This window comes from Crassostrea angulata, chromosome 5 (assembly GCF_025612915.1).
Source record: "Crassostrea angulata isolate pt1a10 chromosome 5, ASM2561291v2, whole genome shotgun sequence".
Taxonomy (NCBI): Eukaryota; Metazoa; Mollusca; class Bivalvia; order Ostreida; family Ostreidae; genus Magallana; species Magallana angulata.
In genome coordinates, this window is record NC_069115.1 from 48,816,801 (window position 1) to 48,843,652 (window position 26,852).

The following is a 26,852-nucleotide window of genomic DNA, read 5'->3' on the forward strand; positions in this document are numbered from 1 at the left end:
TATGTACGAATCATATAAATTCTTTGTTAAAACTTTAGCGCGTGAGTATCTATTATCAATTCCAAAGATACAAGTTATATCTGATTCAACGTGTGCACAAAAAATGCTGCTATCTCTGTTTCGGCTCCATGTGTCTTTAGTATCCAAAAAAAAACCAAAAACAAATTACAATATATGCAATACCTTTCATATTTTATTTCTATAAAATTTCAACCAGGAAATCATACTGAATTACACTCAATTTTACACCCAAGTACAATGTTTGTTTAGTACGTTGGTTTACAATCTTCCTTTATGGTTAAATGATGGACATTCTAAACATCTTATCATATGCACATCACGAAAACAAAATTTTCTACTTAATAGTCTAGTAAAACCAATCATCATGACTGCAGACCAATGGAAAATGATTATCATAAAAATACATATACTGTAGTATAAAATATGACATTCTCAATAATATGAATGATTACTTATGACCGTAAATAAAATTATAGAAAAGTAAAACACAGTTATAGCGAACACGCCTATAATGAATTGACGAAGTAATTTCCATTTCCCGTGACTTCATTACATGTAAATTTGACGAATGTAATGAATTACGGATATAACTACATGTAAGAGTCTGTATCTTGAACTCAGAGATTGGTGAACTTCAGCAGGTTCAGAGCAAAGATGATGGAGCATACCAGCATTGTCAGCAATCCAATGTAAGCAAAGGCACCGCGGATCCTTTTGCTGGGATCTGAAAATAAAATCAATGCAATTTGCAAATATGACAAAAATATAGTTGTAATCTAATGCATGTAATCTAATACATGTATTTAGCTCCCTTGCCCTAAACCCCCACCTGCACACTTTTATTGGTCCTATATTTAACAACTGCCCTATATACCTATAAACTACTGGGGTAATTTATGCTAATTCATAATTTCATATGATTTTGTCCATCAACCTTCATTTAATTTTCTATGCCTAGTACATAAATTAAAACAGTATATACCAGCAGTTTATTATTCCGAAAAAAAAAATGGTAGAAAACCTACTACAGTACAGTCATGATTCAATAATGCAATGGTTTTTAACTCAGTTTAAGACAACAGTCTATAAATCTCACCTCCTGTGTAGTAACCAATTGCATAAACGATTCTTCCTGCACACCACACAGCACCCGCCAGAGCTGCAAGTTTCTGAAAAACAACGTTAACAAATCTTCAGTTTACAGCACAAACTTTATGAAGCTATTATAAATCCCTTTGAATTATAGTCTTCAAATTCTTCTAAAACATATATGCTGCATCTGCAAGCATTATACAAGTAAATTAATAGGTTGGAATACTAAATTTCATTTGAACTGGCTTGCTACTGGTATTTAGAGAGTGTTAAAACAAAACAATTTTTTAAAAGAAAATGCCTTCACACTACCAAAACTCTAATACCCTAAAACCAATAACAACAAAAACAATGAAAGCAACACTTACTGGGGCATATAATCCACTCAAAACTTGTAGAAGTAGATATACTGGGTAATTTTCAAGCCTGTAAAATAACGAAGACACGAAAAATTGTCAATAAACAGAAACTCATCATTAATATACATTGTTTGTTATCAACATCGAAAAATGTCAATTGAAAGAAAGAAATTGATGTGATGGTATTGAAGTACTATTTAAAGATGATGGCAATTTAAGTCAATTGATGGTTCACCAAGGGTTACAAGATGCAAAAAAAATAATTTCAGCTTTTTTTACAGCATTATTCAACTTTGCAAAGGGAGGTAACTTGTAAAACTCGAAATGTTTAGTTCAAAATTTAATATTTTTGTAATTTCACCATCCAAATTTTTTGGGGGCTCAATCTTTGTACACATGTATTGGTTATTATTATGTTTAAAGTTGGAAATTATCTCATGGCTACTTTTTTTGTTTTACATAATATTATTTGCATTTACATGTATGTGACATATATTTTTGGTAAAAATGTGATATTTCTTTTATAACAAATAATGTTAAGTTTTTGTTATTATTCTTTCCAATGTTTTCGGAATGTTTTTTGCCTTTAAATATTTTTCATATATTTTTCTTGTACATTTTTTTTTACAGAATGTGTAATTTATTCAGATGCAATAAATTTAAAAATTAATGATGATTGTGATGAGATCTGTACATGAAGATACATGTAATGTATTTATATGAAACATTTCTGCAAATTTGGAGAATTTTGGAGAAATTTTATTTTGGACCCTCAGTCACCTAAACACAACTGAAGCTATATATTCTTACGTATTTTGGTGAGCTCTTTGGTAACAGTTGAATCTGTCATCCTCGCTGTACATTTTGGGGTACTATAAAAAATGAAAATACATGCATATTCATTCAAGTTAGTCAATTTGCATTTTCATATTGTGAAAGAGTACCATACAATTTCTGTTTTATCTATGATTTGAATTTGATATACACATTTTGTATCTCCTGAATCAATGTTTAGACCAATATGTTATAATTCTTTATAATGCAATTTTCTATCAAAAAAGGACATAAATCAATATATGTTGCTGTTCAACATGCTTAAAAGCACAAAGTTTAATTGACAGGTTTCACTTGCTTGCTCATGCACAGCAGTGTCAAGATCCATGCAATGTTTGTGAATGTCATGTACATTGAATAGACTTCAAAAATATTTTAAAATAGATCAAGATCCAAGCAACTGAGGACACTGGAAATTGTGGCCAGTAACACAACGGTTGCCATGACAATTTAGTATTTTGAATTAAAATATAGTCTAAATGAGAATCATGCCTGTTGAAGTGTAATATGATTATACTATAACTTACTGGGACTTCATACTTCTTTCTTGCACCTCCGACTTTGCCTCCCATCCACATGAGCATAAAAACTGAAAATATCATGACAAGCACAACATATCCAAAATCTCCACTCAAAACAAAAGAAGATGCATCCATGACTATAATTAAGTTACACGAAGCTTAACTATAGTAGGGTGTTGTCTTTCAAAAAGTGACGCTGCAAAAAAGAAAGTAGGGTCAAAATATGTGACTTGTGTCCTCAAGTCCGGTTTTAAATTTAGTTTACTTTATTTCACTTCCTGTGTAGTTTACGCGCGAATTTCATCGTCTGACAATGTCTAGTAATTCACCAAAATGGAAAAGACCTTCAGATGTAATGAAAATTCACAGAAAGAGGAAAAGACTCTCACAGAATCGTTCATTTTCCGAAGAAACAAAAGTTTCCGGAGTTCTTCAAGACAGCACAAACGTTATTCTGAACTCGACAGGCTCCAAGAGAAAAAACCCATTTTCTAGTGAAAATTTTACTGATGGACCATGTAAGCGGAAAAAGTCTGACACAGAGGACAAACTTCCAAACTTTAATGAAAATACACAGGCATTCTTTGCTATTTTGGAAAACGTTAACAAAGTAAGTAAATGCACAGGCCTCTGAATTTTTATCAATAACCCGTTAAACAGGTTGGGCACCAAACAGGGGTTTGGTGGTTTGAGTCCCATTTGGTAGTTGAATCAATAAACAGGTTGGGCACAACACCCCGTTTGGTGGTTTAAGTCCCATTTGGGGGTTAAATGCCCAAATGGTATACTTGTTTTACCTACCAAGTGGGACTCATTTTTTGTTTAACTCGGTTTACGTTTTTCTGGAGAAACGATGCATCATGTTTTCTACAGATTCAAGTACTCCAACATGTTTGCTTCATGATTAAACTTTCGTTTACAAAATTACAAGGGCCAATTTTTCCTAACGTGTTTTAAAAAATTGTCAAAATAAAATGCACCCCGGGAGTTATGTATCAACAAAGTGTTTACGTCTTCAAAATAATCGATTTTATTTAAAGTTTGACATGACCTCATTCCTCGAACTCTTTACTTTAGATATCTATCATCCGAGCAAGTGATTTATAACTTAAAATATTGGTTCCTGAAACAGAGTATTAAATTTCTTTGGACATAAAGAAAATAAGGAGTTATTGTTTAATGGTATCAGGAGAAAACGTACCCAAGAGAAAACGTACCCAGGAGAAAACGTACCCAATCTCTAGGGTACGTTTTCTCCAGGAGAAAACGTACCCGGGTACGTTTTCTCCAAGAGAAAACGTACCCTATGAAAATCATAATTATACTACTTAATAGTTTTAATACTTTTAAATACTATTTTACATAATAAATATACAAAAATGTAAGAGTTTTATAGATATATGAATTTAATACTTTATAATTTTAATTAAAGGAGTTGGACATATTAAATAATTTTCAAATGCTACTTTAATGCATATTTTAATGCATATATGTATAGAAATGTATTCATCTTATGAATAATATCTTTATAATAATTGTAACAACTTTTATTTTAGTACGAAATAATGACCAGTCATAATAATGTGTTCTCAGTCTCCTTCTTCTAGCTAATTATCCATTTACCGTTAGCCTTACCGATTTGAGTTTCTTTATGCGAGATCCCCTGATTTTAATAATAGTGATAATCAATTAAATACCTGAGCAGTTATTATTATGTAGTATTATATATTGCCTCCCCGTGCAGGAGAGAAATATTCACCCTCCACACATTATACATGTCAGTGGAGTCGGAAGAAAATTGACTGTTCAAAGTTACATCTCGTAGTAGTTTCCATATATATGAATCAAACAAATATTTAAAAGACTTGGACTTGGTTATATTAAGCAACCTTGTTTTAGATAATTTTCAAAAAAAAAAATGTAAAAAAAAAAAAAAAAAAAAAAAAACCCGCGATATCGACATCTTGAGATACTCATCATTTAGTTCTTCAAATGAAATTGCAATAAAAACTAATAATTTAACGGTTTCGCTTATGGTTGATTAATTGTCGACTAATTAAACTGCTCAGGCCATGTTCGTGTATGTTATAAATTATCGCCTTAATTTAAGTAGGTGACTATGCATTTAAAAACAACAGCAACAAATAATACAAATGTTCATTGTATATTTTATTTTGTTTCATTTAAGAATATCTGTGAAAACCGTTATTTATTATTTTCATAGGGTACATTTTCTCTTGGAGAAAACGTACTCGGGTACGTTTTCTCCTGGAGAAAACGTACCCTATAAATTGGGTACGTTTTCTCCTGGGTACGTTTTCTCCAGCATTCTTGTTTAATTAACTTAAATATGACAGATATGACTTTTTTGTGATTTTATTTGAAGAAAAAAATTATTGTTTACAAATAGACAGATGGAGATGTTCCACACATCAAAGTAGAAAAAGCAACAGAAAATGGACCAATTACCAGGGATCTTCTGATAGACGACGATGAAGAAAAGTCCCAGTTTGATTTCATTGAAAAGTTCTTCAAAGCTGCTCAGACCCACAAACTCAAGGTATTCTAAACAAATGATACAGATAACTTTTCTAAAGAAAAGTTGTGCTTTTTGAAATATCCAAAAAATTCTTTTTCTTAATTGTACTGTTTTGGAAAGATAAGTCATTAAGTGTTATTGGAATAAGATAGAATTTATGTGAATTTGGTAGGAGGAGTCACCTAAACCTGTTAAATCAAAGAAAGATGACCCACCCTCCTCTAGACCTGTTCCAGTGGACTGGTCATTGAAAGTCAAACTAAGAGCAGTGTCCAAATCCTCATTACTGTGGTGTACACAAATCAAAACCGGGGAGGAGGCCAAGGGACTGAGCGACTTTGTCTCCAATATTGACCAGGTACTTAACATGTACTAACTTATCTTATGTAAAGCTTCATTTGACTCATGCTTGCTGATCATGTTTTGTATTTGCTATCTTGAAATTAATATTATTTGAATCTTTAGGTTGACTCGAGGGATGATAAGTCAGACTTCCATAGCTGTTGTATGTATTGGATGTACCCCAATCTTCCATGGATCAGACTTTTTCCAAGAATTGTACCAGACAGCAAATTAAGGTAAATTTATACTTGGTTGAATACACACACGATTTCCTTATACATGTATTTGGAGGAAGACAGAAACTTCATCACAATATTCATGACATATTTAGATTCACCAAAGTGTAACAGTTTTATTGAATACATTATTGGAATATTTTTCCTTGTATAAATGTATTATCCTTTCTTATTAAATTTATTTGAAGTGAATCAGCACAGGGTAGATGGGTACTTTTTGTGTCAGGCAGACTAAAAAAAAAAATAATAAAAATTTTATCATGATATTTCTTAGTTTTATTGATACGGTAATTATAGACAGAGATTTTTCATGGATTTAGTAATTAAACATTGTCCTAACCTATTAAAACTATTGTCACATTTCTTATCTTGATGAACATTTAATATCAACTCAATAACAAAATCTGTGAAAAATTATTTTTCAAAAGGGTAATGTTGAAAGGCAGTGTTTGTCATTACAAATGCCTATTGTTTTCTATAACTACATGTATCTGTGAATGTTCAAAGTACATGTATTTATGAAATGATGATCAAATTTAACAAGCGACGTTATTTTTAGTGGAGATAAGTTTGTCAATGGCACTCAGTGGGCTTATATTATATATATATATATCCGTTATAATTTACTATAAGTAGAAATCAGTTCATGCAATGACTTATTAGGAATTAAGACCAATTAGAATTGATCATATTTTTCAGATCATCTTTTAATGGATTACTGAATGAAGACATCCAGAAAGCACTAACAGAGGACTGGTAAGGTTTGAATTTTGTAAACAAATTTGAAAATAAAGGAATCAAGAGGTAAGTGAAGGACAAGCTTCATTCATGTCTGCTTATTTTCAGGACGGAGAGTTTTACCTCAGCCTTCCATCAGTTACGGTCCCAGCACTGTCCCTATTTCTACTTCTGCACTCATCAGTTCACAGTTCTCTTCCGAGCGGCAGGGGTGGCCGGTCAGTCAAGTCAGAATGCATTCCTCACCCCCACTACACGGGGCCTCAGGGAGGCACTAAAAAAAGAGGGTCAGATTTTATTTATTTTACTTCAATTTATCGGTTTCAAAATTATCATGATTTGTGCTTTTATTGAAGGCAAATTACCAACTGTAGTTTCATTGATGTATTTTGTAAAGCATGCAGTTTTCATGGATTTTGTAAGGAGAAAAAATTTGAAGACAAGGAAGTTTGTGGACAATTTCTCTGGCAAAACAAATTGTTGCATTTTTTAGATGAATATTTGATTTCATAGATCTGCTCAACAACAAATTCCATGAAAATTAATGCTCGAAGAATGTTAATAAAACTACAGTATCTGTATACTTGCATATATCTCTTAGAGAAGTAGATGATATTTATTGAATCTAGATAATGTGCAAATTACAGTGAATTTGATGACAGAATTTTCCATTTATAATAGGTATTGAATTTAGCATGCCAGTACTGGAGAGGAAGAGAGAAACATCAAGTTCTGAAAAACTGCAAAGTGAAAATTCAGAGTAAGAGATTATATCCTGTATAAAAAACTGTAAAATTTATTTATTAAGTAAATCCACTATTAATGGATTGTAGTAACAATTCCTCATATTTATGCCCCCCATAGAAGAAGGGAGAGCATATTGCTTTGCTGCTGTCTGTCGTTGGTCGGTCGGTCGGTCCACTACCAGTTCCCGCTCATTTTCTTCGCAGAGGATGAACATATTGGAATGAAATTTGGTATACAGGTTTATCATGATAATATCTAGGTCACGTTCGATATTGGGTATGATTGAGCAATTTTTGACAGAGTTATGGCCCTTGGATGTAGAAAAATTCCAGTTATTTGCAGTTTCCGCTCATTTTCTTCGCAGAGGATGAACATATTGGAATGAAATTTGGTATACAGGTTTATCATGATAATATCTAGGTCACGTTCGATATTGGGTATGATTGAGCAATTTTTGACAGAGTTATGGCCCTTGGATGTAGAAAAATTCCAGTTATTTGCAGTTTCCGCTCATTTTCTTCGCAGAGGATGAACATATTGAAATGAAATTTGGTATGCAGGTTAATCATGATAATATCTAGGTCAAGTTTGATTTTGGGTATGATAGAGCAATTTTCGACAGAGTTATACCCCTTGGACTTAGAAAAATTCCAGTTATTTGCAGTTTCCGTTCATTTTCTTTGTGGATGTTTCCAAGGGAGGGGGGCATCAGTGTTTCACAAACATCTTTTGTTGGTTTTGATTTGTAACATCACTATGTGAATGAGTATTTTATCAGATGAAGTTTCCAATTTACAATACTTGTGATATTTTCAGAAAACTAGGGTCTAACAGAATCCTGTGGGGAAAAATCATAGTCTCTATTATAAATTGGTATAACTTGAAAACGGCCAAAGATAATGACATGGGGTCTTCAGAATTATACATTGACTGATATACGCAAGATATGGGGTTTATTAGATCAGGTCATTTGGGTCATCCCCAACCTCCAGAGTTGAAAATGACCAATTTGCAAATACCTGTATCTCAAAAACGGTTGGGATTCTGACCCCTAAACCAAATATATTCTTGTTTTTTGTGTCATGGCGCATCAAATATGGTATGTAGGTCATGAACCCAGGGTGGGTCCAACATCGGGTGATATTCTTGCTCCTTGTGTCTAGGGACATCAACAGGATGTGGCTAAATATCTTGAAAATGGATGTGTCATGGGGCATCACATGATATATAGGAAAATATCTGAACTAGAAATAATCAAGTATTAAATCTTTTTCATATGTAGAATTTGACCCATGATGGTCACCCCTACCCCCAATAATGACCTCACTTCATTTGGGAGACTTTATAAAAGCCCCAATTATAATTATATCTTATTTTTACTACCTATGAACATTTGTCCCACAACTACAAATCAAAATCGAATTTCACAAGTAATGAATATATACATGACAATAAATGAAATGCTTTTACTTATGAAGACAACAAATAGATATTTTTTGGAGTAGAAGTATGCTTTGTTGGATACCCACAAGTGATCGCGTCTTTTACTTATCACGGGGTGATAAGTAAAAGACGCGATCACCCGTGGGTATCCGACGATGAGAAGTATTGAGCATCAAAGCATTAGAATCCCTGAGAGAGATGTTTAAAGAAATCCATCTGTGTTTATCTAGATCTAAGCCTGTCCAAGCTGTTGATGAGATAGAGGAGGATGAGGAGGAAGATGAGTTTTTGGACACTGATGAGGGAGCGTCCGTGTGGCTAGAGAGTATAGGGCTGGACAAAAAACAGTTCCCCTCACTGGACCCCAACAAAGTCAAAATGTATCCTTCATATTGTTTACTGTTCTAAAAAGGGGTGTCCTAAGGGATAGACCAATTACAGCAATTTTAAGGAATGTAATATTTTTATAGGAAACACTGATTTGTGAGGTAAAATGGCTGTTCTTGAGATTGTTGCTGACCTCAGACTGATGTGACCTCTGCTAATCAAATCATTGAATCAAACTTAAGTTTAAGGATTTTGTGCAGCCCTATTTTTTTATAATCAATATCTTACTTACATAATCCATTCCATGCATTTCTGCACATAAGGCAGCTTTTATCAATATCTAAACAATAGAATATGTTCAAACCACCTATAGATATTAATTATATTAACCCTCTCCAAAAATATTTTTTTCTTTTTTAAAGAACCAAATATTTTTTGTTGACCTCATTTTGTCCGAGTTGGTGTACATGTTCTATCTGTCAACATGTACAGGTTTCCTGAAACAAGGAGAAAAAACTGGATTGACTTCCTGCCCTTGTCACTGGTTTGTTTTGTCTCATGTACTGAACATTTACTGGTACATGTACAGTACTTGTGTACTTGATAGAAATTGTGATTAAGTTGCAATGAAAATTACAGGTACATTTACGATGCACAGCAAAAGTCAAAATTTATGATTAAATTTATGATTAAATAAACAGCATTGTAATTGAATTAATTTAGCAAATTACTGTCTATTTTGCTACATTTTTCCTTAATTTGCTCTCTAAGACAACGCGAGGGATTCCGGGTAATAGACAACCGACCAGAGTCTCTGGTTTATATCCAGGGCGCTGATGTTCAGGCCCTGTTCAACTTCCTGCTGAATTGTCGCAGCTGTGTGGCCTCCAGTGGGCCCCAGGCGGGGGTTCCCCCCACCATCCTGTGCCCCACCCCCTTCAGAGGAGCTTCTGTACAGAGTTACAAGGTTAGCACTGTAATTTACATTCAATTGAGTTTGTAAAGAAATATTATGTTACAAGTCTTGCAAGCTCATCAAGTTCTTGCAAATATATTTTTTAAAAAGAAATGTACAAGATATTGTTAAAGATATTGAAGAAATAAAAACAGAACTGTACTCTTTGTAAAGTAATGCATCTTGTAGATTAAAAAAATACATGTGCTCTGGCATATTTGACATGATTGACTTTTCACTTTGATGAACTGTCATCTTCACAATGTCATGGGTAATTATTACATAACAAAACATTAGATGCCTTGAAATTGTGTGGATTATGATCTGTGAAATCTATGAAATCTCTTTTACATTGTAGGTGAAGCATTCATTGGTGAAGCAGACAGAGATGGATGGAACAATTAACCATGTCCACATCCTGGAAATCTCCGGGCCTGTTCTCCCACACCATGTCCACCAGATACGGAAAGTCCTGGAGAGGACTCAGAAAGGGGAGTTTACTCTGACATTTAACACACACGAACCGACCGTACCGTTTAACGCAAAGCTCCCAGTGAGTGAATGTAACCCAGAGAGGGAGAAGATGAAGATGAGGGGAGAGAAATTTGACACGTTCTTTGATGTGTGTGACATTGATGATAGGCTGACATGTATCAGAGAGTTGTACTGTAGAGATTATAGCTATGATTGGGCAACCTGATTTTATGATGCATAGTTAATGTGATTTTAATGTCTAGATATTTGATATAGCTGATTTTTTTAACGTTTCATGTGTATCAAGAACTTGATACTTTGTGGGTGAAAAATCAATGTTTTGTCTCTATTTATTATGATGAGAAGTTTTGTTCTCATTATTGATTTTATGAAAAAGATTTTTTACTTGTAGTAGAAAGAGTATCAAATAAATGTGGAAAAACCTGGTATAGACATATTGTTGGACGTCTTTTTATTTTTTTCTTGGTAATTGATATCATTTAAGGATGGCTGCAGATACAGGAATACAGGAATTTTTTTCAGAAGGAAGGATATGTGTTTGAGAGAGGTTTTTGTTTGTTTAGGGGATCAAAGGCCAATTTTTTATGTAGTTTAACTAAATCATTTTGATTGATATAAATTTTCTCAGGGATTCTTCTTTCCCCCTCAACATTCACCAATGATATCCACCTTCAAGTTCTGACCATTATATCCCCCAATTCATCTTCCCAAGTCCAGGGTTTCTGATCCGCACCGCTTCTCATCAGGAACCGTTGACTTGGGAAGATGCCCGTATGGATATGTGACACGATTTCCCCGTGTCTAGATCTGAGTATTATATCTCCCCTTCTAGAACAGTGCATGATATGACCCCTCTAGATCCAAGCATTAAACTGCATAACCCCCTTCTAGATCCAAGCTTTATGTTACCCCTTTAGATGATATACACACTTTCTAGATTCATGTAGTATATCTCCCCTCATTACTAGTATGATATCTAGATCATTCATGATATTACCAATTAAATATGTGCATGATTTTCCCCCAATCTGGATCCCTGAATTATGTATGTGTGAATTTAAAAAAAAATGTTAAGTCTAGAGTCGAGACGCACGTCAGCATCAGAGCTGAAAGGTCACAGATAAATAGGGGGTCATTAATTTTAGCAGAGAAGAAAATATTTGACATGCTCACCGTAAGGCATTTGAATACCAGTATATTTAAAGTCAATCTAATTAAAATTAGATGTTTGATCCGCTCGCTTACTCGCTACACAAACAGTTTGTGTAGCGAGTAAGCGAGCGGATCAAACATCTAATTTTAATTAGATTGATTTAAAGTGTTCTTTATGCTTTATGTACATGAGGAAATATGTACATGAGTTTTCTCAAGTAACTCCCAGGAAGGTCATATATCGTGTCAGTGTAAATTGTTTAATTGGCGTTCAACATCACACTCTCCCCACTTTTAAAATAATTCTACAATTGTTTTGGCTGTTGATTTAACATAGGAGGCCAAGAGTTTAGATAATACATGCACAAGAAAATAAAACGTTTAAGGAAGTGATCAATAGAAGGGAAATCATTTTAGTTTGTGTACTTCCTCTGATAACAGATTACCAGTATTGGGATTTTAATAGAAGCCGGTATATAATCATGAATGAGACCAGGAAACCTGCAGGTCGGAGGTAGGCTTATCAACACTCTATACTGAATGCTACACAATTTGAAAAAGAGTAAATGCAACAGATTTGACGTTTTGCGAAGTAAGTCTCTTGTCCTTTTGTTTGTCAAGAATTTTGAAAAACGAAACTACGTATACGTGCCTAACAAATCAGCGTCCTTGATATATATATTTATGCCTAAACATTAAAACTGCAATATAAGCAAGATCTTTGATTACTTTCGATTTGATGGTGGATCATATTTTTGCCGTTGTTGGGTTGGTACCAAGGAGTATTCTCCTATAGCCTTTTCCTATGGAGGGGTAGTTACTGTATTTTCCTATGGAGGGGTAGTTACTGTATTTTCCTATAGAGGGGTAGTTACTGTATTTTCCTATGGAGGGGTAGTTACTGTATTTTCCTATGGAGGGGTAGTTACTGTATTTTCCTATAGAGGGGTAGTTACTGTATTTACCTATAGAGGGGTAGTTACTGTATTTTCCTACCGAGGGGTAGTTACTGTATTTTCCTACAGAGGGGTATAGTTACTGTATTGTGTTCGGGAGAATTGTTTCACTGGTTCACAGCGAAACACTTTGACTATAATTAGTCTAGTATAAACTAGCTGACTATAATTAGTCTAGTATAAACTAGCTGTTAATGGAACCCATCTTCACAGCTAAGGTAATACATATACCTATATGTACATGTACCTCACACTAGAGCGAGGAGAGTGGCAATAGGCCAAGGTCACTACGGAGGGGGAAGAACGGTAGTAACCTCGCCCCCTTATTTAACTATCACCCCTATTTCGATTTTTTTTATGATTTACCAAACATAACTACAACCAGAAAAGCATAGTTGATTAACATATCTTTCCTTATAGCGAAAACACACGAGCTAGGGTATTGAGAGCTATTTAGGAGTACACCTCACATTAGAACCATTTTAACATGAGCTTGGACTTTGGGTTGTTGTGTCAAACAGCAATGTGACGTAGGCCTGTCTATTTCATTGCTGGCCACTTAGCCACGGCTCTTTGAATTGTCTGGCTTTCGAGCTAAGGCTACGCAGTCTTTGTATATTTCCTTTGCAACCAGCGTCATTTTTAGCTTGTTTTGACGCAAGAAAAGGATAGTTACGTCCTACCGAAAGTCCAAGGTCTTGTTAAAATGGTTCTAAACGGTTTTTGTACATGAACGTGTACACGACGGTTACAAATCTTAGTATTCAAACTCTTTACCCAGTTCTTATAAGAACACGTAACTTCTAAATATAATTAAAGGTGAACTTCCCAGTTCCATATAAATACACCGAAGTTTAAATGGGAGTGATGATTCTCAGTATATTTATTTTTTGCAAAACGTGTATGAACCTGTTCATCATCCTTTCCTTATGCTTCCGTCCTGTAATTGAGGAAACAAATAAAGCTTTTTTTTTTTTATTTTGACTCAATTTTTAATTCGCCATTTTGTGTGCAACATCAAACTAGTAGTTACAATTGGAACTCAAAGTCATACCGAGAAATTTATAGTAAACTGGTTATTGTTATTAAAAAAATCATTTGTAACTTCTGGGTAATTTTATCCTTTTTTTTTTAATACAAAAACTCTTTTGTTACAAACGTTTAAGATTAATACTTACTTAAGATTAACACTTATCTGTTGAAATAAATCTATGAATTATTTAGAATTATTGAAGGCCCTCCTTATTTTCGGACTTTAAAGAGAACAATCAGCATACATCAGAATAACAACAAAATACATTTCAGTCGGGTAGGTTCAAAAACGGCTGACAATCAAATTCAAAGAATAAGAATGACGAAAGTGTTTCACCCTGCATTACTCCCCATGTGGAGGAAAAGAAATCAGGGTTATACAGCATCTGTCTATATTTGATTTGTGCTGCATGTATAAATGTATATATCTGTATAGAGGCCGGTCTCTTGATGATGATTCAACTATTTATAGAAAGGGATCCGTATTGAGGATTTTTATCATCGATAAAAGTATGATTAAAGTATTGGGAATTGGGGAGGGGGGGATGTCCAAGTATGGCAGTGAACAGTGCACTCGCTTAGCACGAATTCGATCCCCGTGATCGAAAGTGGTTGTATGTGACAGGGTGTGGTGGTTCCCCGCTTGGACACGTGGATTTTCTCCGGGTATTCCGGCTTCCTCCCACATCAATAACCCCCTCGCGCTTACATCCGTGCCAACGAAAGATATTAATATAAGTTGTAGAACTTGTATATATTACTAGTTGTAAAATAAATAATGTTCAGTTTTTATCCGGTGGGGGGTCGGGTCGTATATGGCATATGGCTGTAACAGGAGGTTCTGGGTATCTTATCATCGATATTTATAGTAACAGGGTACTTATTAAGGTGTTTACTCGACCAAATACTAGTCTGGAAATAGTGGAGTGTCTTCCCACTTATATAAGCCAACATTCTGAAAAATGCACAGAATGCAAGTGTTGGTTAATTGGGAATGGGATGCAGCTTGGGTACGGCGGTGGGTGTAATAGACTTTAATTACAGGTAAGCTGTTGTAGTCCGTTTCCTAACAGGAAAGTTCATTTAAATTTTCTGAAATTTGAACTGCATATTTAGTCCAGTATCCCAAATTGTATGGTTTATGGGGAAACGGGACTTTATCCTTTGATAATCTTTATCAAGGTACGAATAATAACTTATTGGGCTTAACTTTTACTGGCACATGATTGTAAACTTATGCATGTAATGTATCGCTATTTTTATAAATGTTTTTCTGAGGGTTCGTTTATGCACCCATGGTTGAAATATGTTAGAGCTATTCCTCATGTGGTCTTTCCTATGTCTGGATTAATCAAAGTTTTTCTAGTATCAACTGGCTAGAATCTATTGTTAAAGAGACGCTCATAAATCATTTTTTACAACATTGGTTCAGGAATGTAGAAAATGCACCTAAATGTTTGAAATACGGAATCTTTAAGAAAAGCTTTGAACAGGAAATTTATCTTTAAAAACATCCAAATAATTAAAGATTCATATTTACAAAATTTAGAACCTGTAATCATAAATTACCAATTGAAACTGGAAGATGGAATAACATAGAAAGATGTCATAGAATTTGTTCGTTATGTAATAAATACACTTTGGGTGACGAATACCACTATATTATGAAATGCCAGGCATTTCTTTATTCCGCAACAAATTGATTGAAGAAATATATTCAACAAATGTTTACACAAATAAATTTGTGAACCTTATGAATACCAATGAAATTGATTCATTAAAAAAAATTGTCCATATTTGTTCAAAAAAAATATTAGCTTGATTTATTTAACTCTGTACTCTTATTAACTTGACCCTGCATTTGTACATTTGTAAATATTTTTGTTTTTTGTACCTCATGTATCATTGATATGGTTTGAGCGAAATAAACATTCATTCGACAAGTGCTAAGGACCTCTCTGTAAAGATGAATAATTGTATTTGAACTGATTATACGTAGTAAGAATTTTTTTAAAAAATATAGTTAAAAGTAAATTCAAGGAATCTTTGATAATTCACATGCTTATCATGCGGAATAACTTTGTATTACATGTATATTAAAACATGTACTTACTTTTGTTTAGTTATTGTTTATTTTCAATAGGATTTTTTTTTTACTCAAAATTAATATTCAATAAAAGAAGTTTCAAATTGATTTTATGACTATTAAAAATACTCTATAGTTGAAATAACCATTAATCAGCTCTATTTTCTTGGTATTTATATGGGCAGAAAAAGCAAATATTTTAGTATTTTAAAATCCATTTTTGTTTGTTGGGAAGAGTGTTGTATATTGATTGATACTAAGAACATGGGATTCTTTCTAAAACTTATATTAAATTACAGTATAGAACAATCTAATTAAAATCAGATCCTTGAAGCTCCTGTTTTTGATATATTAAATACGGGCGCGTGAAGGATATGATTTTAATTAGATTGCGGTATAGAATAAATATTTGTTGATCAGTATTCATTTTAATTGACAGATCAATTAATAAAATGTCATTTTCAGAGAAATAGTATAGTATAATTTATTGGTCAACAGCTGTACAGCTCATAGACATACAATTAATATACACATGTTACAATACATATACTGGTCACTTGAAAAAGGCAAATTTATACATGAATTTTTCTGATCATAAAAGCATGCTTAATATATTTACCTAAATTGTACAAATCCTTTACATTTTGTGTTGACAATAATAGAATTAATTTAAAGACAGAGGGTTTAATATAATAAAATTCTATACTGTTATTTTATGCATATTATTGAGTAGATTCATATTTTGGGACATTGTATAAAAAAAAATATGCGGCAAGCATTATATGCAAAACAGGCACTTAACATCTCCCATCCTTTTCTTAAATTTACATACAAAAAATCGAATTATCAATTAAGGAGTCCCCCCCCCCCCCACACACACACACACACTTACACGGATTTAGGTTTTTTTATCATTTGCGAATCGTAATTTTATTTTTATTTTTATTTTTTTTTTTTGCTTGTCAATATTTCTAGGATAAGTCTGACCGCTTCCCACTTTCAAAAAAACGATGCTACGTGCCTGCAAAAACCCTCTTTGCAGAATATAGAAAATCTTTCATTTTCAATAAAATTAACTTGTACCTAATGGCTATAGATGCAATTAATGGTTTGAATTTATCTTTTCCCACAAACTATATAATATGCAATTTTAGCCTTATGATGAGGTCAATGCATTGTTTTATAGACCTGATGAGAGCTAGTATATTGACCGAGGACGAACTCTTTTTATAAATCATGGTATTTAAAATATATTTATAAGAGGTCCGTTGCCCCCTCCCCTCGTAAAAAAATCATTATTTGTTTCTTATATGTTTGTTTATAAAAAAAAAAAACAACAAAAAACCCAACGAAATACTATTATTTACTGATTCTGCAATTTTTTTTTGGGTCCCCAATCCCCAGCTCCTTTAGATCAGTGCATACTTTTGATGTGTAATGTAAAAACAACAGACGCCACTTACAACACATGTTGTTAGAGGAAGGAAAATCATGAATATAGGCCTCGATGTACAACAAAATGAGTAGGAAACAGCTTCCTGAATAATGAACTGATGCTTTAATTGGTCACACGTCTTGATGTATGTGAAAACTTGAACAAGATGCCATGAGTCTGAGGGTCACTTCGAGCATCTATCGCTATCTGAGAGGTGCCCGGTAAGTGGAAAAAAGATTAATAATGAAATCTTTTAGGATTTTTATATTATGTCAAACTATGATTACGAGGCCACTATTGTTGGCTTGTATATAAAATACATGCCCTTTGAAATGGTGGGTAGATTATGGCAAGATTGAATGATGACAGTTGCGTTGCATGTCGTATTGAATCATTATGGCAGCACTGAAATTGCGCGTGACAGTTTGAAATAAACAGCAGTCGACATGCATAGTATTGCTATACATCAACGAGAAAAAAAATCAAAAACAGAATTTTTGTAGATATATTTGTATAGATTGACAGAAATACGTATACATATATGTACGTGTACACATACTTCAGACAGCGATGTCACAATATGAATATAATTGTGTTTTCGCGACGGGGGTCACCTTGAATATTGTTAGCCATAATATGTCTTAAGTAGTTAGCTTGAAAAAAAATCTTTATAATATATATTGATCCATCGCACATTGAGGCTTTGTTTAGGGCTTTAATGATGGCTAAGATTATGTTGCTTCTTTTGATTATACACTTGATGCTATCTGTCAATTAAGGAAACAAACTTGTTCAGCAGGAATATCTAATATCTAGTTATGTAGTATGTAAGTAATTGAGGAAGAAACTTTCTATATCATTTATATCTTTAGTACGATAAATGTTCCAACATGATGATAAAATAAATACTTATGAACGCGTTTCCTTTTCATCATTACATTGTTGTTGTAAGTCTCTACGAGATATTCGTTTGTTCTCTACGCACAGTATCGGTCTCTTCCTGTTGGATACACATATTCTGAGATAAATAGTGTCAAATGTAATCTTATATTTATCTGTTCATTATCAAATCCTTTTTCTGATGTTTGCTGTACATACATGTATGGGACGCAATTATTCTCCAAGGTCATTTAATTTACAACAATGTACTTCTATATTCCCTCTGACATCTTAAAGAAATTTCCTCACATGATTCAGAAACTTATATTCTACTTGCTGCCAAAGATACAACAGATACCGTTGTAGACTATATTTATGTTTATTAGTGTTGATATAAAGAAAGATATGATCTCTGATTGAAAAGAAATAACACGTATGCATACTGTATTTTTAATAGATAAGACAGCTGTCGGTGAAGACCATAAATATGCTAAGTACCGTAGGAAAATTAAATAATTTATTATTTAAATAAAATAACTTTTGCATATTCCATTTGCACTGGATACCAACAAATAACGGTAACACGTGTAGACAAGATGCATAATCTCGTGATTAAAAAAAATTACCCGCACTTGCATACTATGATTGTAGTTCCACTATTTTAATATATATACTGGTGTATATCGATATATATATATATATATATATATATATATATATATATATATATATATATATATATATATATATATATATATATATATATATATATATATATCTATGAAAATCACTGCAATTATTTCACTGGTTTTGAACTAGATATTTAAATTTAAACCCACGAGACAATTTCAGGGCCGGGGTCAAAGCAATAACAAATAGATGAATGGGCATTTAAATCCATGTATAGTATTTAAAAAATGTAAACCCTCATTCCAACAAATATCACTGCACGGAGAAAAATATTTCGTATGGTACGATTTCTGGTATTCACACTGACCTATGACCCTTTGGACATCGACTTATACAGTTAATTCAAGTCTTATCTTTGGAATGGAATGGAATACAGAAAACTTTTGGCAAGCCTGACCAGGTAATTGCGTGTTTCTGTTTTTATCTACCCCTATGACACCATCTATGTGAATGAACTCCGATTTCGACATGTTCAATGTACCCAATGAAGCTCGAGCGCGACTTGATAGGTGCTAATCCCTCTGTTGTCCTCGGGTTTCTGTTATTCACATTCACACACACCCCCATCGGTAGAGCTGTGTTTATTTTCATCGTCAATGTAAGTTTTTCCTATTTATAGGTTTATGATAGATTTCGTAGGAGGGAGTTAAGGAGTTCGATCTCTCCCCTTCGCTTGACTGGTCAGCTATTCATCAAACTACGTGTTTGTACTGATTTGCATGCCTTGAAAAAAAGGGCGACATGTACACGTATACTTTAGAATTGAAATATATATTTAACAGTTAAGTGAAAATCTCAAACACATTCATGTTGTGTAATTGATTAGTCTTGCAGTACGTGCATACAGCAAACAAAACAAATTCCTTTGCAGCCCTTTAAATACAGTGTATTTCCCCAGATATCTTGTGTCAAGTCCACTCTGGTTTTGTGTGTATTCGGGAGGGAAAAACATAAAAAATAGTCACGGTATAAAATTCTTTTAAGCTAATGAAAGGAAGGACATAAGAGGAAGAGAAAAGGGGCGAGAGTCGATGATCGCAGCGATGTTTGTAATCCGTGGACCTGATTTTACGCTCGTCCGATCGATTCTGAATCATGTATAAAGTGGCATATATCATGCAGTGCATACAGCGGTATCTTCTGACACCTTAGATTATACACCTGGTGCCACCGGCAATTGAAAAGTGGATTTATTTGACTCACCACATAACGGAATATTCTGTGTTTTTTGTGTTCACGGTATTAGAAATGGTTGGAGTATAATGCTTTACCAGTAAGTTTTTTCCAATGAACATGGCACATGAGAAAAAAAGGGGGACCCAAAGTTATATATTTCGGGTGTTGTATGTATTATGTACAACTGATGATTTCAATTGCCGTAATTGTTTAAAATTTAATATACACGTACTGTCGTAATGGCGAGTTTCAATATAATGATGTAGTAGGTTTTATCGTCGATAGAAGGTTTTAAACATCATGCTTAACTGCTTAATCAACTTCTCGAGCTCAAATCTATTAATCATGTGAAACATAAAGACAGTTTGTTTATAGTAAAGATCACGGGCCATGTACTTTACGCACATGATAATAATACTTAATTGCAATATGTAATTTTGATTTTAACTGCATTAGAGTAAATTTATCATGTATTATATTGTTTTAAATTTTTAATACTTAACATCCTTAACTGTATTTATAAACTGATAAATCTAATGTTACCGTGGTAGATGGTTGAATTTAATGTTATTAGTGCGTGAATAATTTAAAGTTCATACATACTGTACACATAATTTTCGCTTAAATGATATGAACAGATGGGCAATTTTTACATACAAATATCGATGGAAAATATAATGCACCCATATTCATTATGATAACAAGATTTATCGGGCTCAAGTGGCACGGGGCAGTTTTTTGATACAATTCATTGTAGCCAGGGGATGCGTGTCTTCGAAACTCTGTAACTACAATTTCCTCAGTTCCCATTCAGCACAAATACCTTTATGAGGCCAATCACCAATTTCTGAAGAAAATTACTAGTCAAACCCTGTAAAATTCTCTACATACTGGTTTTTAAGAAATTTTGACCCTTTCTGAAGTTTCATATTTTGCTAACTTTTCATGATTTTTCAGCTTTTTAGACCTCCCCCAGCTAATTCCCTGCAGAGGGTTGACCTTCCGTACGGCGTGCATGTTGCACCATCACATGTCCGAAACACTTACCGGTGTATAGTTTACAATGTCCCATCCACCTACTTTTCGTGTTATTTTACCTCCCGTCTGTAACTTGCAATTTCACTGTGTAAAGTTAACACAACAGTCATAGCCGCTAGTTTCGCATTTTACTTCTGATTCTCATGTACCTAACATATGGGGCCTACATATTGCATATCAATTTCAACAACAGACATCCCTCTAACTAATGATAACCATTAAAAATCGTTTCATGAATTTTAACCTTCAAGTACAGCAACTCTCAATTTTACAGAAATATTGATCGGGTGCTTTATCCGAAACTGTCCCTGGCTATCTCAGGTGTGCATTTTGTTATTTCAATCGGGCTCGGTATTAAAGATAAGGGTCAAATCTCAAATGTTTGATGATAATGTAAATATTTTGTACGGTGTTTATACCGTACAAATTCTGTGATTTCTGTCAATGACCAGATTATGGCCGATGCTAACCCCCTACTGGACACGGAGAAGCTCTCTGCTGGCGAGCCTTTCCCTGACTTTCTTCGTTCTATTTCATATTTCAGCGAGGACGATGACGACTTCGAAGACCTCCCGGATTTTACAGAAGACACCAGCGCTGAAGGGGTTGACCTGTTCGATTATCCGGACGAGTCAGTCCAGCAGAGTGAGTAGCAAAACTCAACGAATTCTTCGGTTGTTCAGCATGATGTTGGTGTAACTGTCAAGCATAAATGGAAGCATTCACTTAAAACAATAATGAATTACACTAGGGCTACTTAAACTTTGAGCACTTGCCTCTGATTTTCTATCAATAAGCCGTTAAATGTGTGACAAGGGTAATGTATATACCATCTGTATATATAAATTGAATTCCTAACTGTCTAATGATAGAAATCCAGAGGCTTGCGAGTTGAGTTTGTATTAGTATTGATGAGTCGATCTGGCCACTTGAACACTCACAGGATTCTCTCCAGTTTCTCTTTTTATAAAATATGAATTATCTTCACAATGGAAAATTTAAAAGTACTGTTAAATGATATTAGAGGCGTCCAATTAGTTTCATAGTTAATCTATGCATACTAATGGATTTAAAACATATATAGTACATAGCTTTCTTAAAAAGTGAAAGAGTACAGTATTGAAGGGATGAAAGAAATACATGTGTAGTGGTTGGGGCTATATGGACCGTGGATATCGACCCGGATAGCTTAGTGGTAGAGTTCCTTACTAGAGTTGCAGGGGTCCCAGGTTTGATTCCTGGTCCAGCCATATGTTTTCAATGTGTTATATGCTCATTCCTCCTTTCCTATTACATATGTAATTATTGACCAGGCCAGAATTAAAAACCCACCGAAAGTCCAGTCAATTGCTCTACATTATGAGCTATCTTATAGTCACAAAATATGTAATGTACAATATTAGATAAAATACTGAGAATAAGAATATTAAAAAAAATTCTTATTTCATACAGCAAGATCATCTGAATTTTCTTTTGAGTTTTATAAAACATGTCTGAGCTAGCTTACATGGTATGTGCATACAGCAAATAGCAATGCTTTGTTGCTTCATGAGAACCATAAAGATAACCCTCGTCCCTTGCATATGCATAATTCAGATCCACATACACTGGCTTTAGGTACATTTATGTAGAATGTAAATAGGTCTTACACAACATTCCTTGGTAATATACATTTCAGTATTTCCTTTGAACAATGTTGCTGATTTTGAGTACATGGTTTGATAGCAGCACACAATGCTTACTGTGATAGAATTGATCACTATAGTCATCAAATTGAATGTATATTTATATGTTATAATGATGATTGATCTTGATTAAATCCTTTTTTATTGATTTCTAACATTAGAGATGTAACAATCTATTCAGGCTGTTATGTTAAAATTTCAGATTTAAATTTTAGATTTAGATTTAAATGTGATAATGGTTTATGGTGGTTCAAACTTTAATGTTTTTAATGACTGATACTGTACAAAATTTCTTATTATTTGGCTTCCTGAATCATTCTTAGATTAGTAATTTGATCATTTTTTTATTTACAGTGCCAGATTACGATTTTGCCACTGTTCACAAAAAGCCCATTCCATTCAACACAATACGCACTAACTGCTGGATTCCTGGCAAAGACATTGAGGTCAAGGTGATTGCAGCCGAGCGGGTGGATGCCACCACGAAACTGTTCAACCCAAATCTGTAAGTTATAACTTACCTCTCCCACCCAAGTCTATAAGTTACATGTACATGTATTATCATCCCCTACCAAAATCATTGACTTATAACAAACTGTCAGACCCTGCAAGCTGTATCATATTCATAAAAATCTCTTGTAAATTACTATAAAACTCGTCAGCAAAAAACTCTCTAAGTTATACAAAACTCTTTTAATTCAAATCTAAGCTATGCCACACTTTCCGACTCAAAGATGCGAGTTATAATTATGATCTCTTCAACTGAAGTCTGTAAGATGTTATGATACAGATGCATTTCCAAAATCTCCCAACTCTCCGTATATACTCGCCTATAAGAATGGTTCGCCTATAAGTCGGTTGCCTTTTTCCAGCTTTAATTTGAAGATTTTGCTGTTGACTCCCTTATAAGTCGGGTTACTTTTTCAGGACAATTGATGTACAAATACTCTCAATAAAAAACCACATTTTATCATACATGTTTTGAGTTCTAAAAAAAATTGTCCTTTTTTCACCCCATAATTGCTTTTTGACTATTTCTATCATGGGTCTATGATGTTAATAACTTTTGATTTAAATGCCATTATTTTTTATAGCACTAATTACAAGTTGGTAATAGCTTCAAAACAGGTATTTAAATAGATTGAAAATTTGATGATAGTGATTTATTTCCTTACTGACTGATTAGGTTGGTAATTAACCCCTTAAACTGGGGTGTTGGCTTGTGTTGTTTTAGATGACATGACCCCTATATCTATTATCACCTTAGGTGTGAAAAACAGACTGCTTGAATTTTCTTTTTAAGTTCACTGCATTTATCTGTTTATTATTTAAAAAGAAATATAACTTACTTCTCTCTTGTGAAAATTTGTTTACTATGTCGGACCCCCACTTTTCACTCAATGTTCTACTCCCAAATATCCGACTTATAGGCGAGTATATACGGTACCTCATATTACATGTAGTTAATACAACCTCTTGAGAACCTGAATCTGAAAGTTACATACCTAACTTTTTAACCCATATCATTTATTGAGATTTGAGATCCACTTTAACCACAACTTTTAAGTACATATTGCCAAATTCTTTGGCACTAACCAGTAGATTATTACCAATTCCTATATATCTATAATATAAGTCTGCAAGACTTTTCTAACTACGGTAACTTGTATGATCATTAAATGTTCAACTGTAGTGTTTTTTTTCTTGAAGACAATGGACAAATATCACTGATTTGATCTTTACATTGAAAGCTTTGATATAAAGGCACATACATATTCAGATAACTAACTCGTGGACAAGTTCTCTCAAGGTGAAGATTTAGAAAAGAAAAGATGAGAAAGCAAAAACAAACATCAATTGTGACTCATTCTAGCTTGTCCTTGCCGATAGACATGTATAGAGGAAGGCAAGACAGCATAATTCCATTTTATGATAAGTTCTTGTGATTATATGAGATATGTAAATCTATGACCAGAAGAAAGTTATCTATTAGAATGTTTTAGAAAACAGTTAATAGCTAGGACACAATTAATCATAGATATTTCCATATCGAGCTTCCTTTAGTTGGCACTTAGAAAAAAAGAGAAACTGGGTCAGCTGTCTTGAATTAATGTCTTGATATTTTAATTCACATGATGAATGATTATCAGTAATGATCAATCTAAGTAATTTTTTTTTCAGTCTTTTTCTTTTCCTGTATATTCAAATAGTAAGTTTTTCTTTCATATGGACACACTAGTTGACAAGTCAATCAGGAATAAAATCTGAATATGATTTTGTTAGTGGAAGTAAAAAAGGGGTAAGGGGCTTATTTTTGGACAAATGAAAATATAGTTTTATTTTGGTGGGTTGCTCTGTAGGGAGAATACGGTAGAGTTTTAAGAGAGAATATTAAATAATATATGACAGTGTGTAAGTGTGCTGATATTTTATATGATTATGCATTGATGATTTTTATGGTACATGTTTAAAATATGAATTTTATAAAGACCAAACACAGGACCTCTATGGTATGCAGTTTTCCTATATATATCTTTATATCTTTATATATTATACATATAGCATAAAGTTGAAAAGTTTTTAAAGTTGATAACAATATTTTGATAATTGCTTTAATTTTATTTGTAATTAAGTTTTTTTTTTTTTTTTGCATGGATACCTTTGCTGTTATATACTGAAATCCATTGCACAGTTTGAATTGTCAGTTATTTTTAAAAGAACTTTTACGGTACTCTCTAAAGCTGAGATTTACATGTTGTTGAATTTCCTGTCCTTCATGTATCTCCCATTTATCATATCATACCGGAAAGCTAAGAGTCAATCTAAAATGTCAAAACTGCACACTTACATATCCTCAAGTGGTACATGTACTATTTGATATTTACATCTATTAGGTTATCACATAAGTCCGTGAAAAAAACCCCTCCATTTCACGTACATTTTACAATTTGTATACCAATCAGCGGCAATGTCTATTTATCAAAGTTCTTTCCAACCATTTTGCTTTTCTAATCAGACAGTACAAGATGACACATAGATTTTCCATTACAATTTTCAGTACTCTTTTAGATCCGCTGATCTTTATTGGCATTGTTACCGCCGTAGGCTTATTGTTTTCTAATATCAGAGAACACAAGGTGATAGAGACGTTGAAAGATTTCAACCGTTCATGCTTGGTTTCGTTGCTGGAGGTAAATTATATAAATCATTTCATTTGATCTCTGAGTTCTTGAACCCATTAGCATTGCAATAGATTCTGGTGAAGTGATGAAATCTGTCAACTTAAAGAATCAGGGTCCAGCTGAGTTTGTTATACATGTACAAAGTGCATTCAAAACATGGTACTATAATATACTTGATGGCGATTATCACCATTATAGGCTTGAAGGCTTCACATCATCGGATGTAAGCTTCATTGCATTTAATTGTCTATATTCTGGTTCTCTGACTTGGGATGATGACAAGGCAAACTAAACAATGGTTCATTGCTTCCATCGCTTCAGTGTCATTTTCTTCAAACAGACCATGGCTGATGGCTGTAGGCTATACAGTGTAAAAGGCTTTGAATGATTTCACTTGATGTTGTTGATTTCGTGAATTCCAGTGTAAATAGAAATAGAAATTGAAAATATGTCATGGCCTAGAATTGTAATCGTGTAGAAGTTTAGAACATTTATGTAGTAAATTAAACGTTGCAAATGCGACATATGGTGGCGTCAGGGGGAAAAGAGTTAATGTTTCCATTTTATTTTCTATTTTTTGGGGGGGGGGGGGGGGGGCAGTAGGTTGGGTTGTTGATGCCAAATAAAGACTTCCATATTATAGATGTGGTTTAGATATAAGACAAATTGTATAGGATTGTTACCCATAAGAAATTCATCAATGGGAGTTGACAAAGAACAGCCAGGCTCCCTATAGATTTAAGCACGTTGTTATTATTGATGAGAGTAGCATATGTACTACAGACTTTGTTGTTCTCAGTCAAAAGAGCTTAATTTGCTAAACGTGGATGTTTGATAGAGATGACACTACTTTGTTTTGTCCTTTATACTGAGAAAAGTTTATGAAAGGAAT

The 26,852-nt window shown here is 33.5% G+C and overlaps 3 protein-coding genes and 1 long non-coding RNA gene across 10 annotated transcripts in view; 3 read left to right on the forward strand and 1 right to left on the reverse strand.

Moving 5' to 3' along the window:
• The window catches only part of LOC128183508 (uncharacterized), a 30,944-nt gene extending 28,125 nt beyond the window's left edge, over positions 1 to 2,819 (forward strand). The window contains exon 3 of the long non-coding RNA XR_008243614.1: positions 2,594 to 2,819. This is a non-coding gene — a long non-coding RNA (uncharacterized LOC128183508). The remainder of the gene's footprint in view (positions 1 to 2,593) is intronic.
• Positions 174 to 3,077, reverse strand: LOC128183504 (microsomal glutathione S-transferase 3-like). Its single transcript, XM_052852532.1, has 5 exons — positions 2,834 to 3,077; positions 2,283 to 2,344; positions 1,482 to 1,539; positions 1,118 to 1,190; positions 174 to 745 (listed from the first exon to the last, which is right to left on the reverse strand). The coding sequence occupies exons 1-5, from the start codon at positions 2,960 to 2,962 to the stop codon at positions 639 to 641; spliced, it is 429 nt and encodes a 142-aa protein (XP_052708492.1). The 5' UTR covers positions 2,963 to 3,077; the 3' UTR covers positions 174 to 638.
• On the forward strand, positions 3,009 to 11,086 carry LOC128183502 (protein downstream neighbor of son homolog). The gene is made up of 10 exons (XM_052852526.1): positions 3,009 to 3,437; positions 5,238 to 5,387; positions 5,539 to 5,724; positions 5,832 to 5,944; positions 6,644 to 6,700; positions 6,791 to 6,969; positions 7,364 to 7,442; positions 9,103 to 9,252; positions 9,971 to 10,166; positions 10,513 to 11,086. The coding sequence occupies exons 1-10, from the start codon at positions 3,141 to 3,143 to the stop codon at positions 10,852 to 10,854; spliced, it is 1,749 nt and encodes a 582-aa protein (XP_052708486.1). The 5' UTR covers positions 3,009 to 3,140; the 3' UTR covers positions 10,855 to 11,086.
• A 1,142-nt stretch (positions 11,087 to 12,228) lies between these two features.
• Positions 12,229 to 26,852, forward strand: part of LOC128183723 (phospholipase D2-like) — a 40,515-nt gene continuing 25,891 nt past the window's right edge. Inside the window, exons 1-3 of one of the 7 annotated variants that reach the window (XM_052852845.1) lie at positions 12,229 to 12,315; positions 21,638 to 21,738; positions 23,133 to 23,283. In XM_052852845.1, the coding sequence (XP_052708805.1) occupies positions 12,284 to 12,315; positions 21,638 to 21,738; positions 23,133 to 23,283 (284 nt within the window). In that variant the 5' untranslated portion in view covers positions 12,229 to 12,283. Of the gene's footprint in view, positions 12,316 to 12,374; positions 12,394 to 17,373; positions 17,532 to 19,115; positions 19,280 to 19,667; positions 20,153 to 21,005; positions 21,739 to 23,132; positions 23,284 to 26,852 lie in introns of those variants that run through there. The other 6 variants (XM_052852847.1, XM_052852843.1, XM_052852844.1 and 3 more) reach the window with 6 other exon arrangements.

What these genes read in the sequence shown, in the direction of transcription:
- LOC128183504 (XM_052852532.1), bottom strand. Translation starts at nt 2,962, where the DNA reads ATGGATGCATCTTCTTTTGTTTTGAGTGGAGATTTTGGATATGTTGTG. An exon ending in GAAAGAAGTATGAAGTCCCA is followed by an intron (nt 2,345 to 2,833) that starts GTAAGTTATAGT and finishes CATTTTTTATAG; the next exon opens with TACCCCAAAATGTACAGCGA. An exon ending in TGAGTGGATTATATGCCCCA is followed by an intron (nt 1,191 to 1,481) that starts GTAAGTGTTGCT and finishes GTTGTTTTTCAG; the next exon opens with AAACTTGCAGCTCTGGCGGG.
- LOC128183502 (XM_052852526.1), top strand. Translation starts at nt 3,141, where the DNA reads ATGTCTAGTAATTCACCAAAATGGAAAAGACCTTCAGATGTAATGAAA. An exon ending in TTTTGGAAAACGTTAACAAA is followed by an intron (nt 3,438 to 5,237) that starts GTAAGTAAATGC and finishes GTTTACAAATAG; the next exon opens with ACAGATGGAGATGTTCCACA. An exon ending in GGAGGCACTAAAAAAAGAGG is followed by an intron (nt 6,970 to 7,363) that starts GTCAGATTTTAT and finishes CATTTATAATAG; the next exon opens with GTATTGAATTTAGCATGCCA.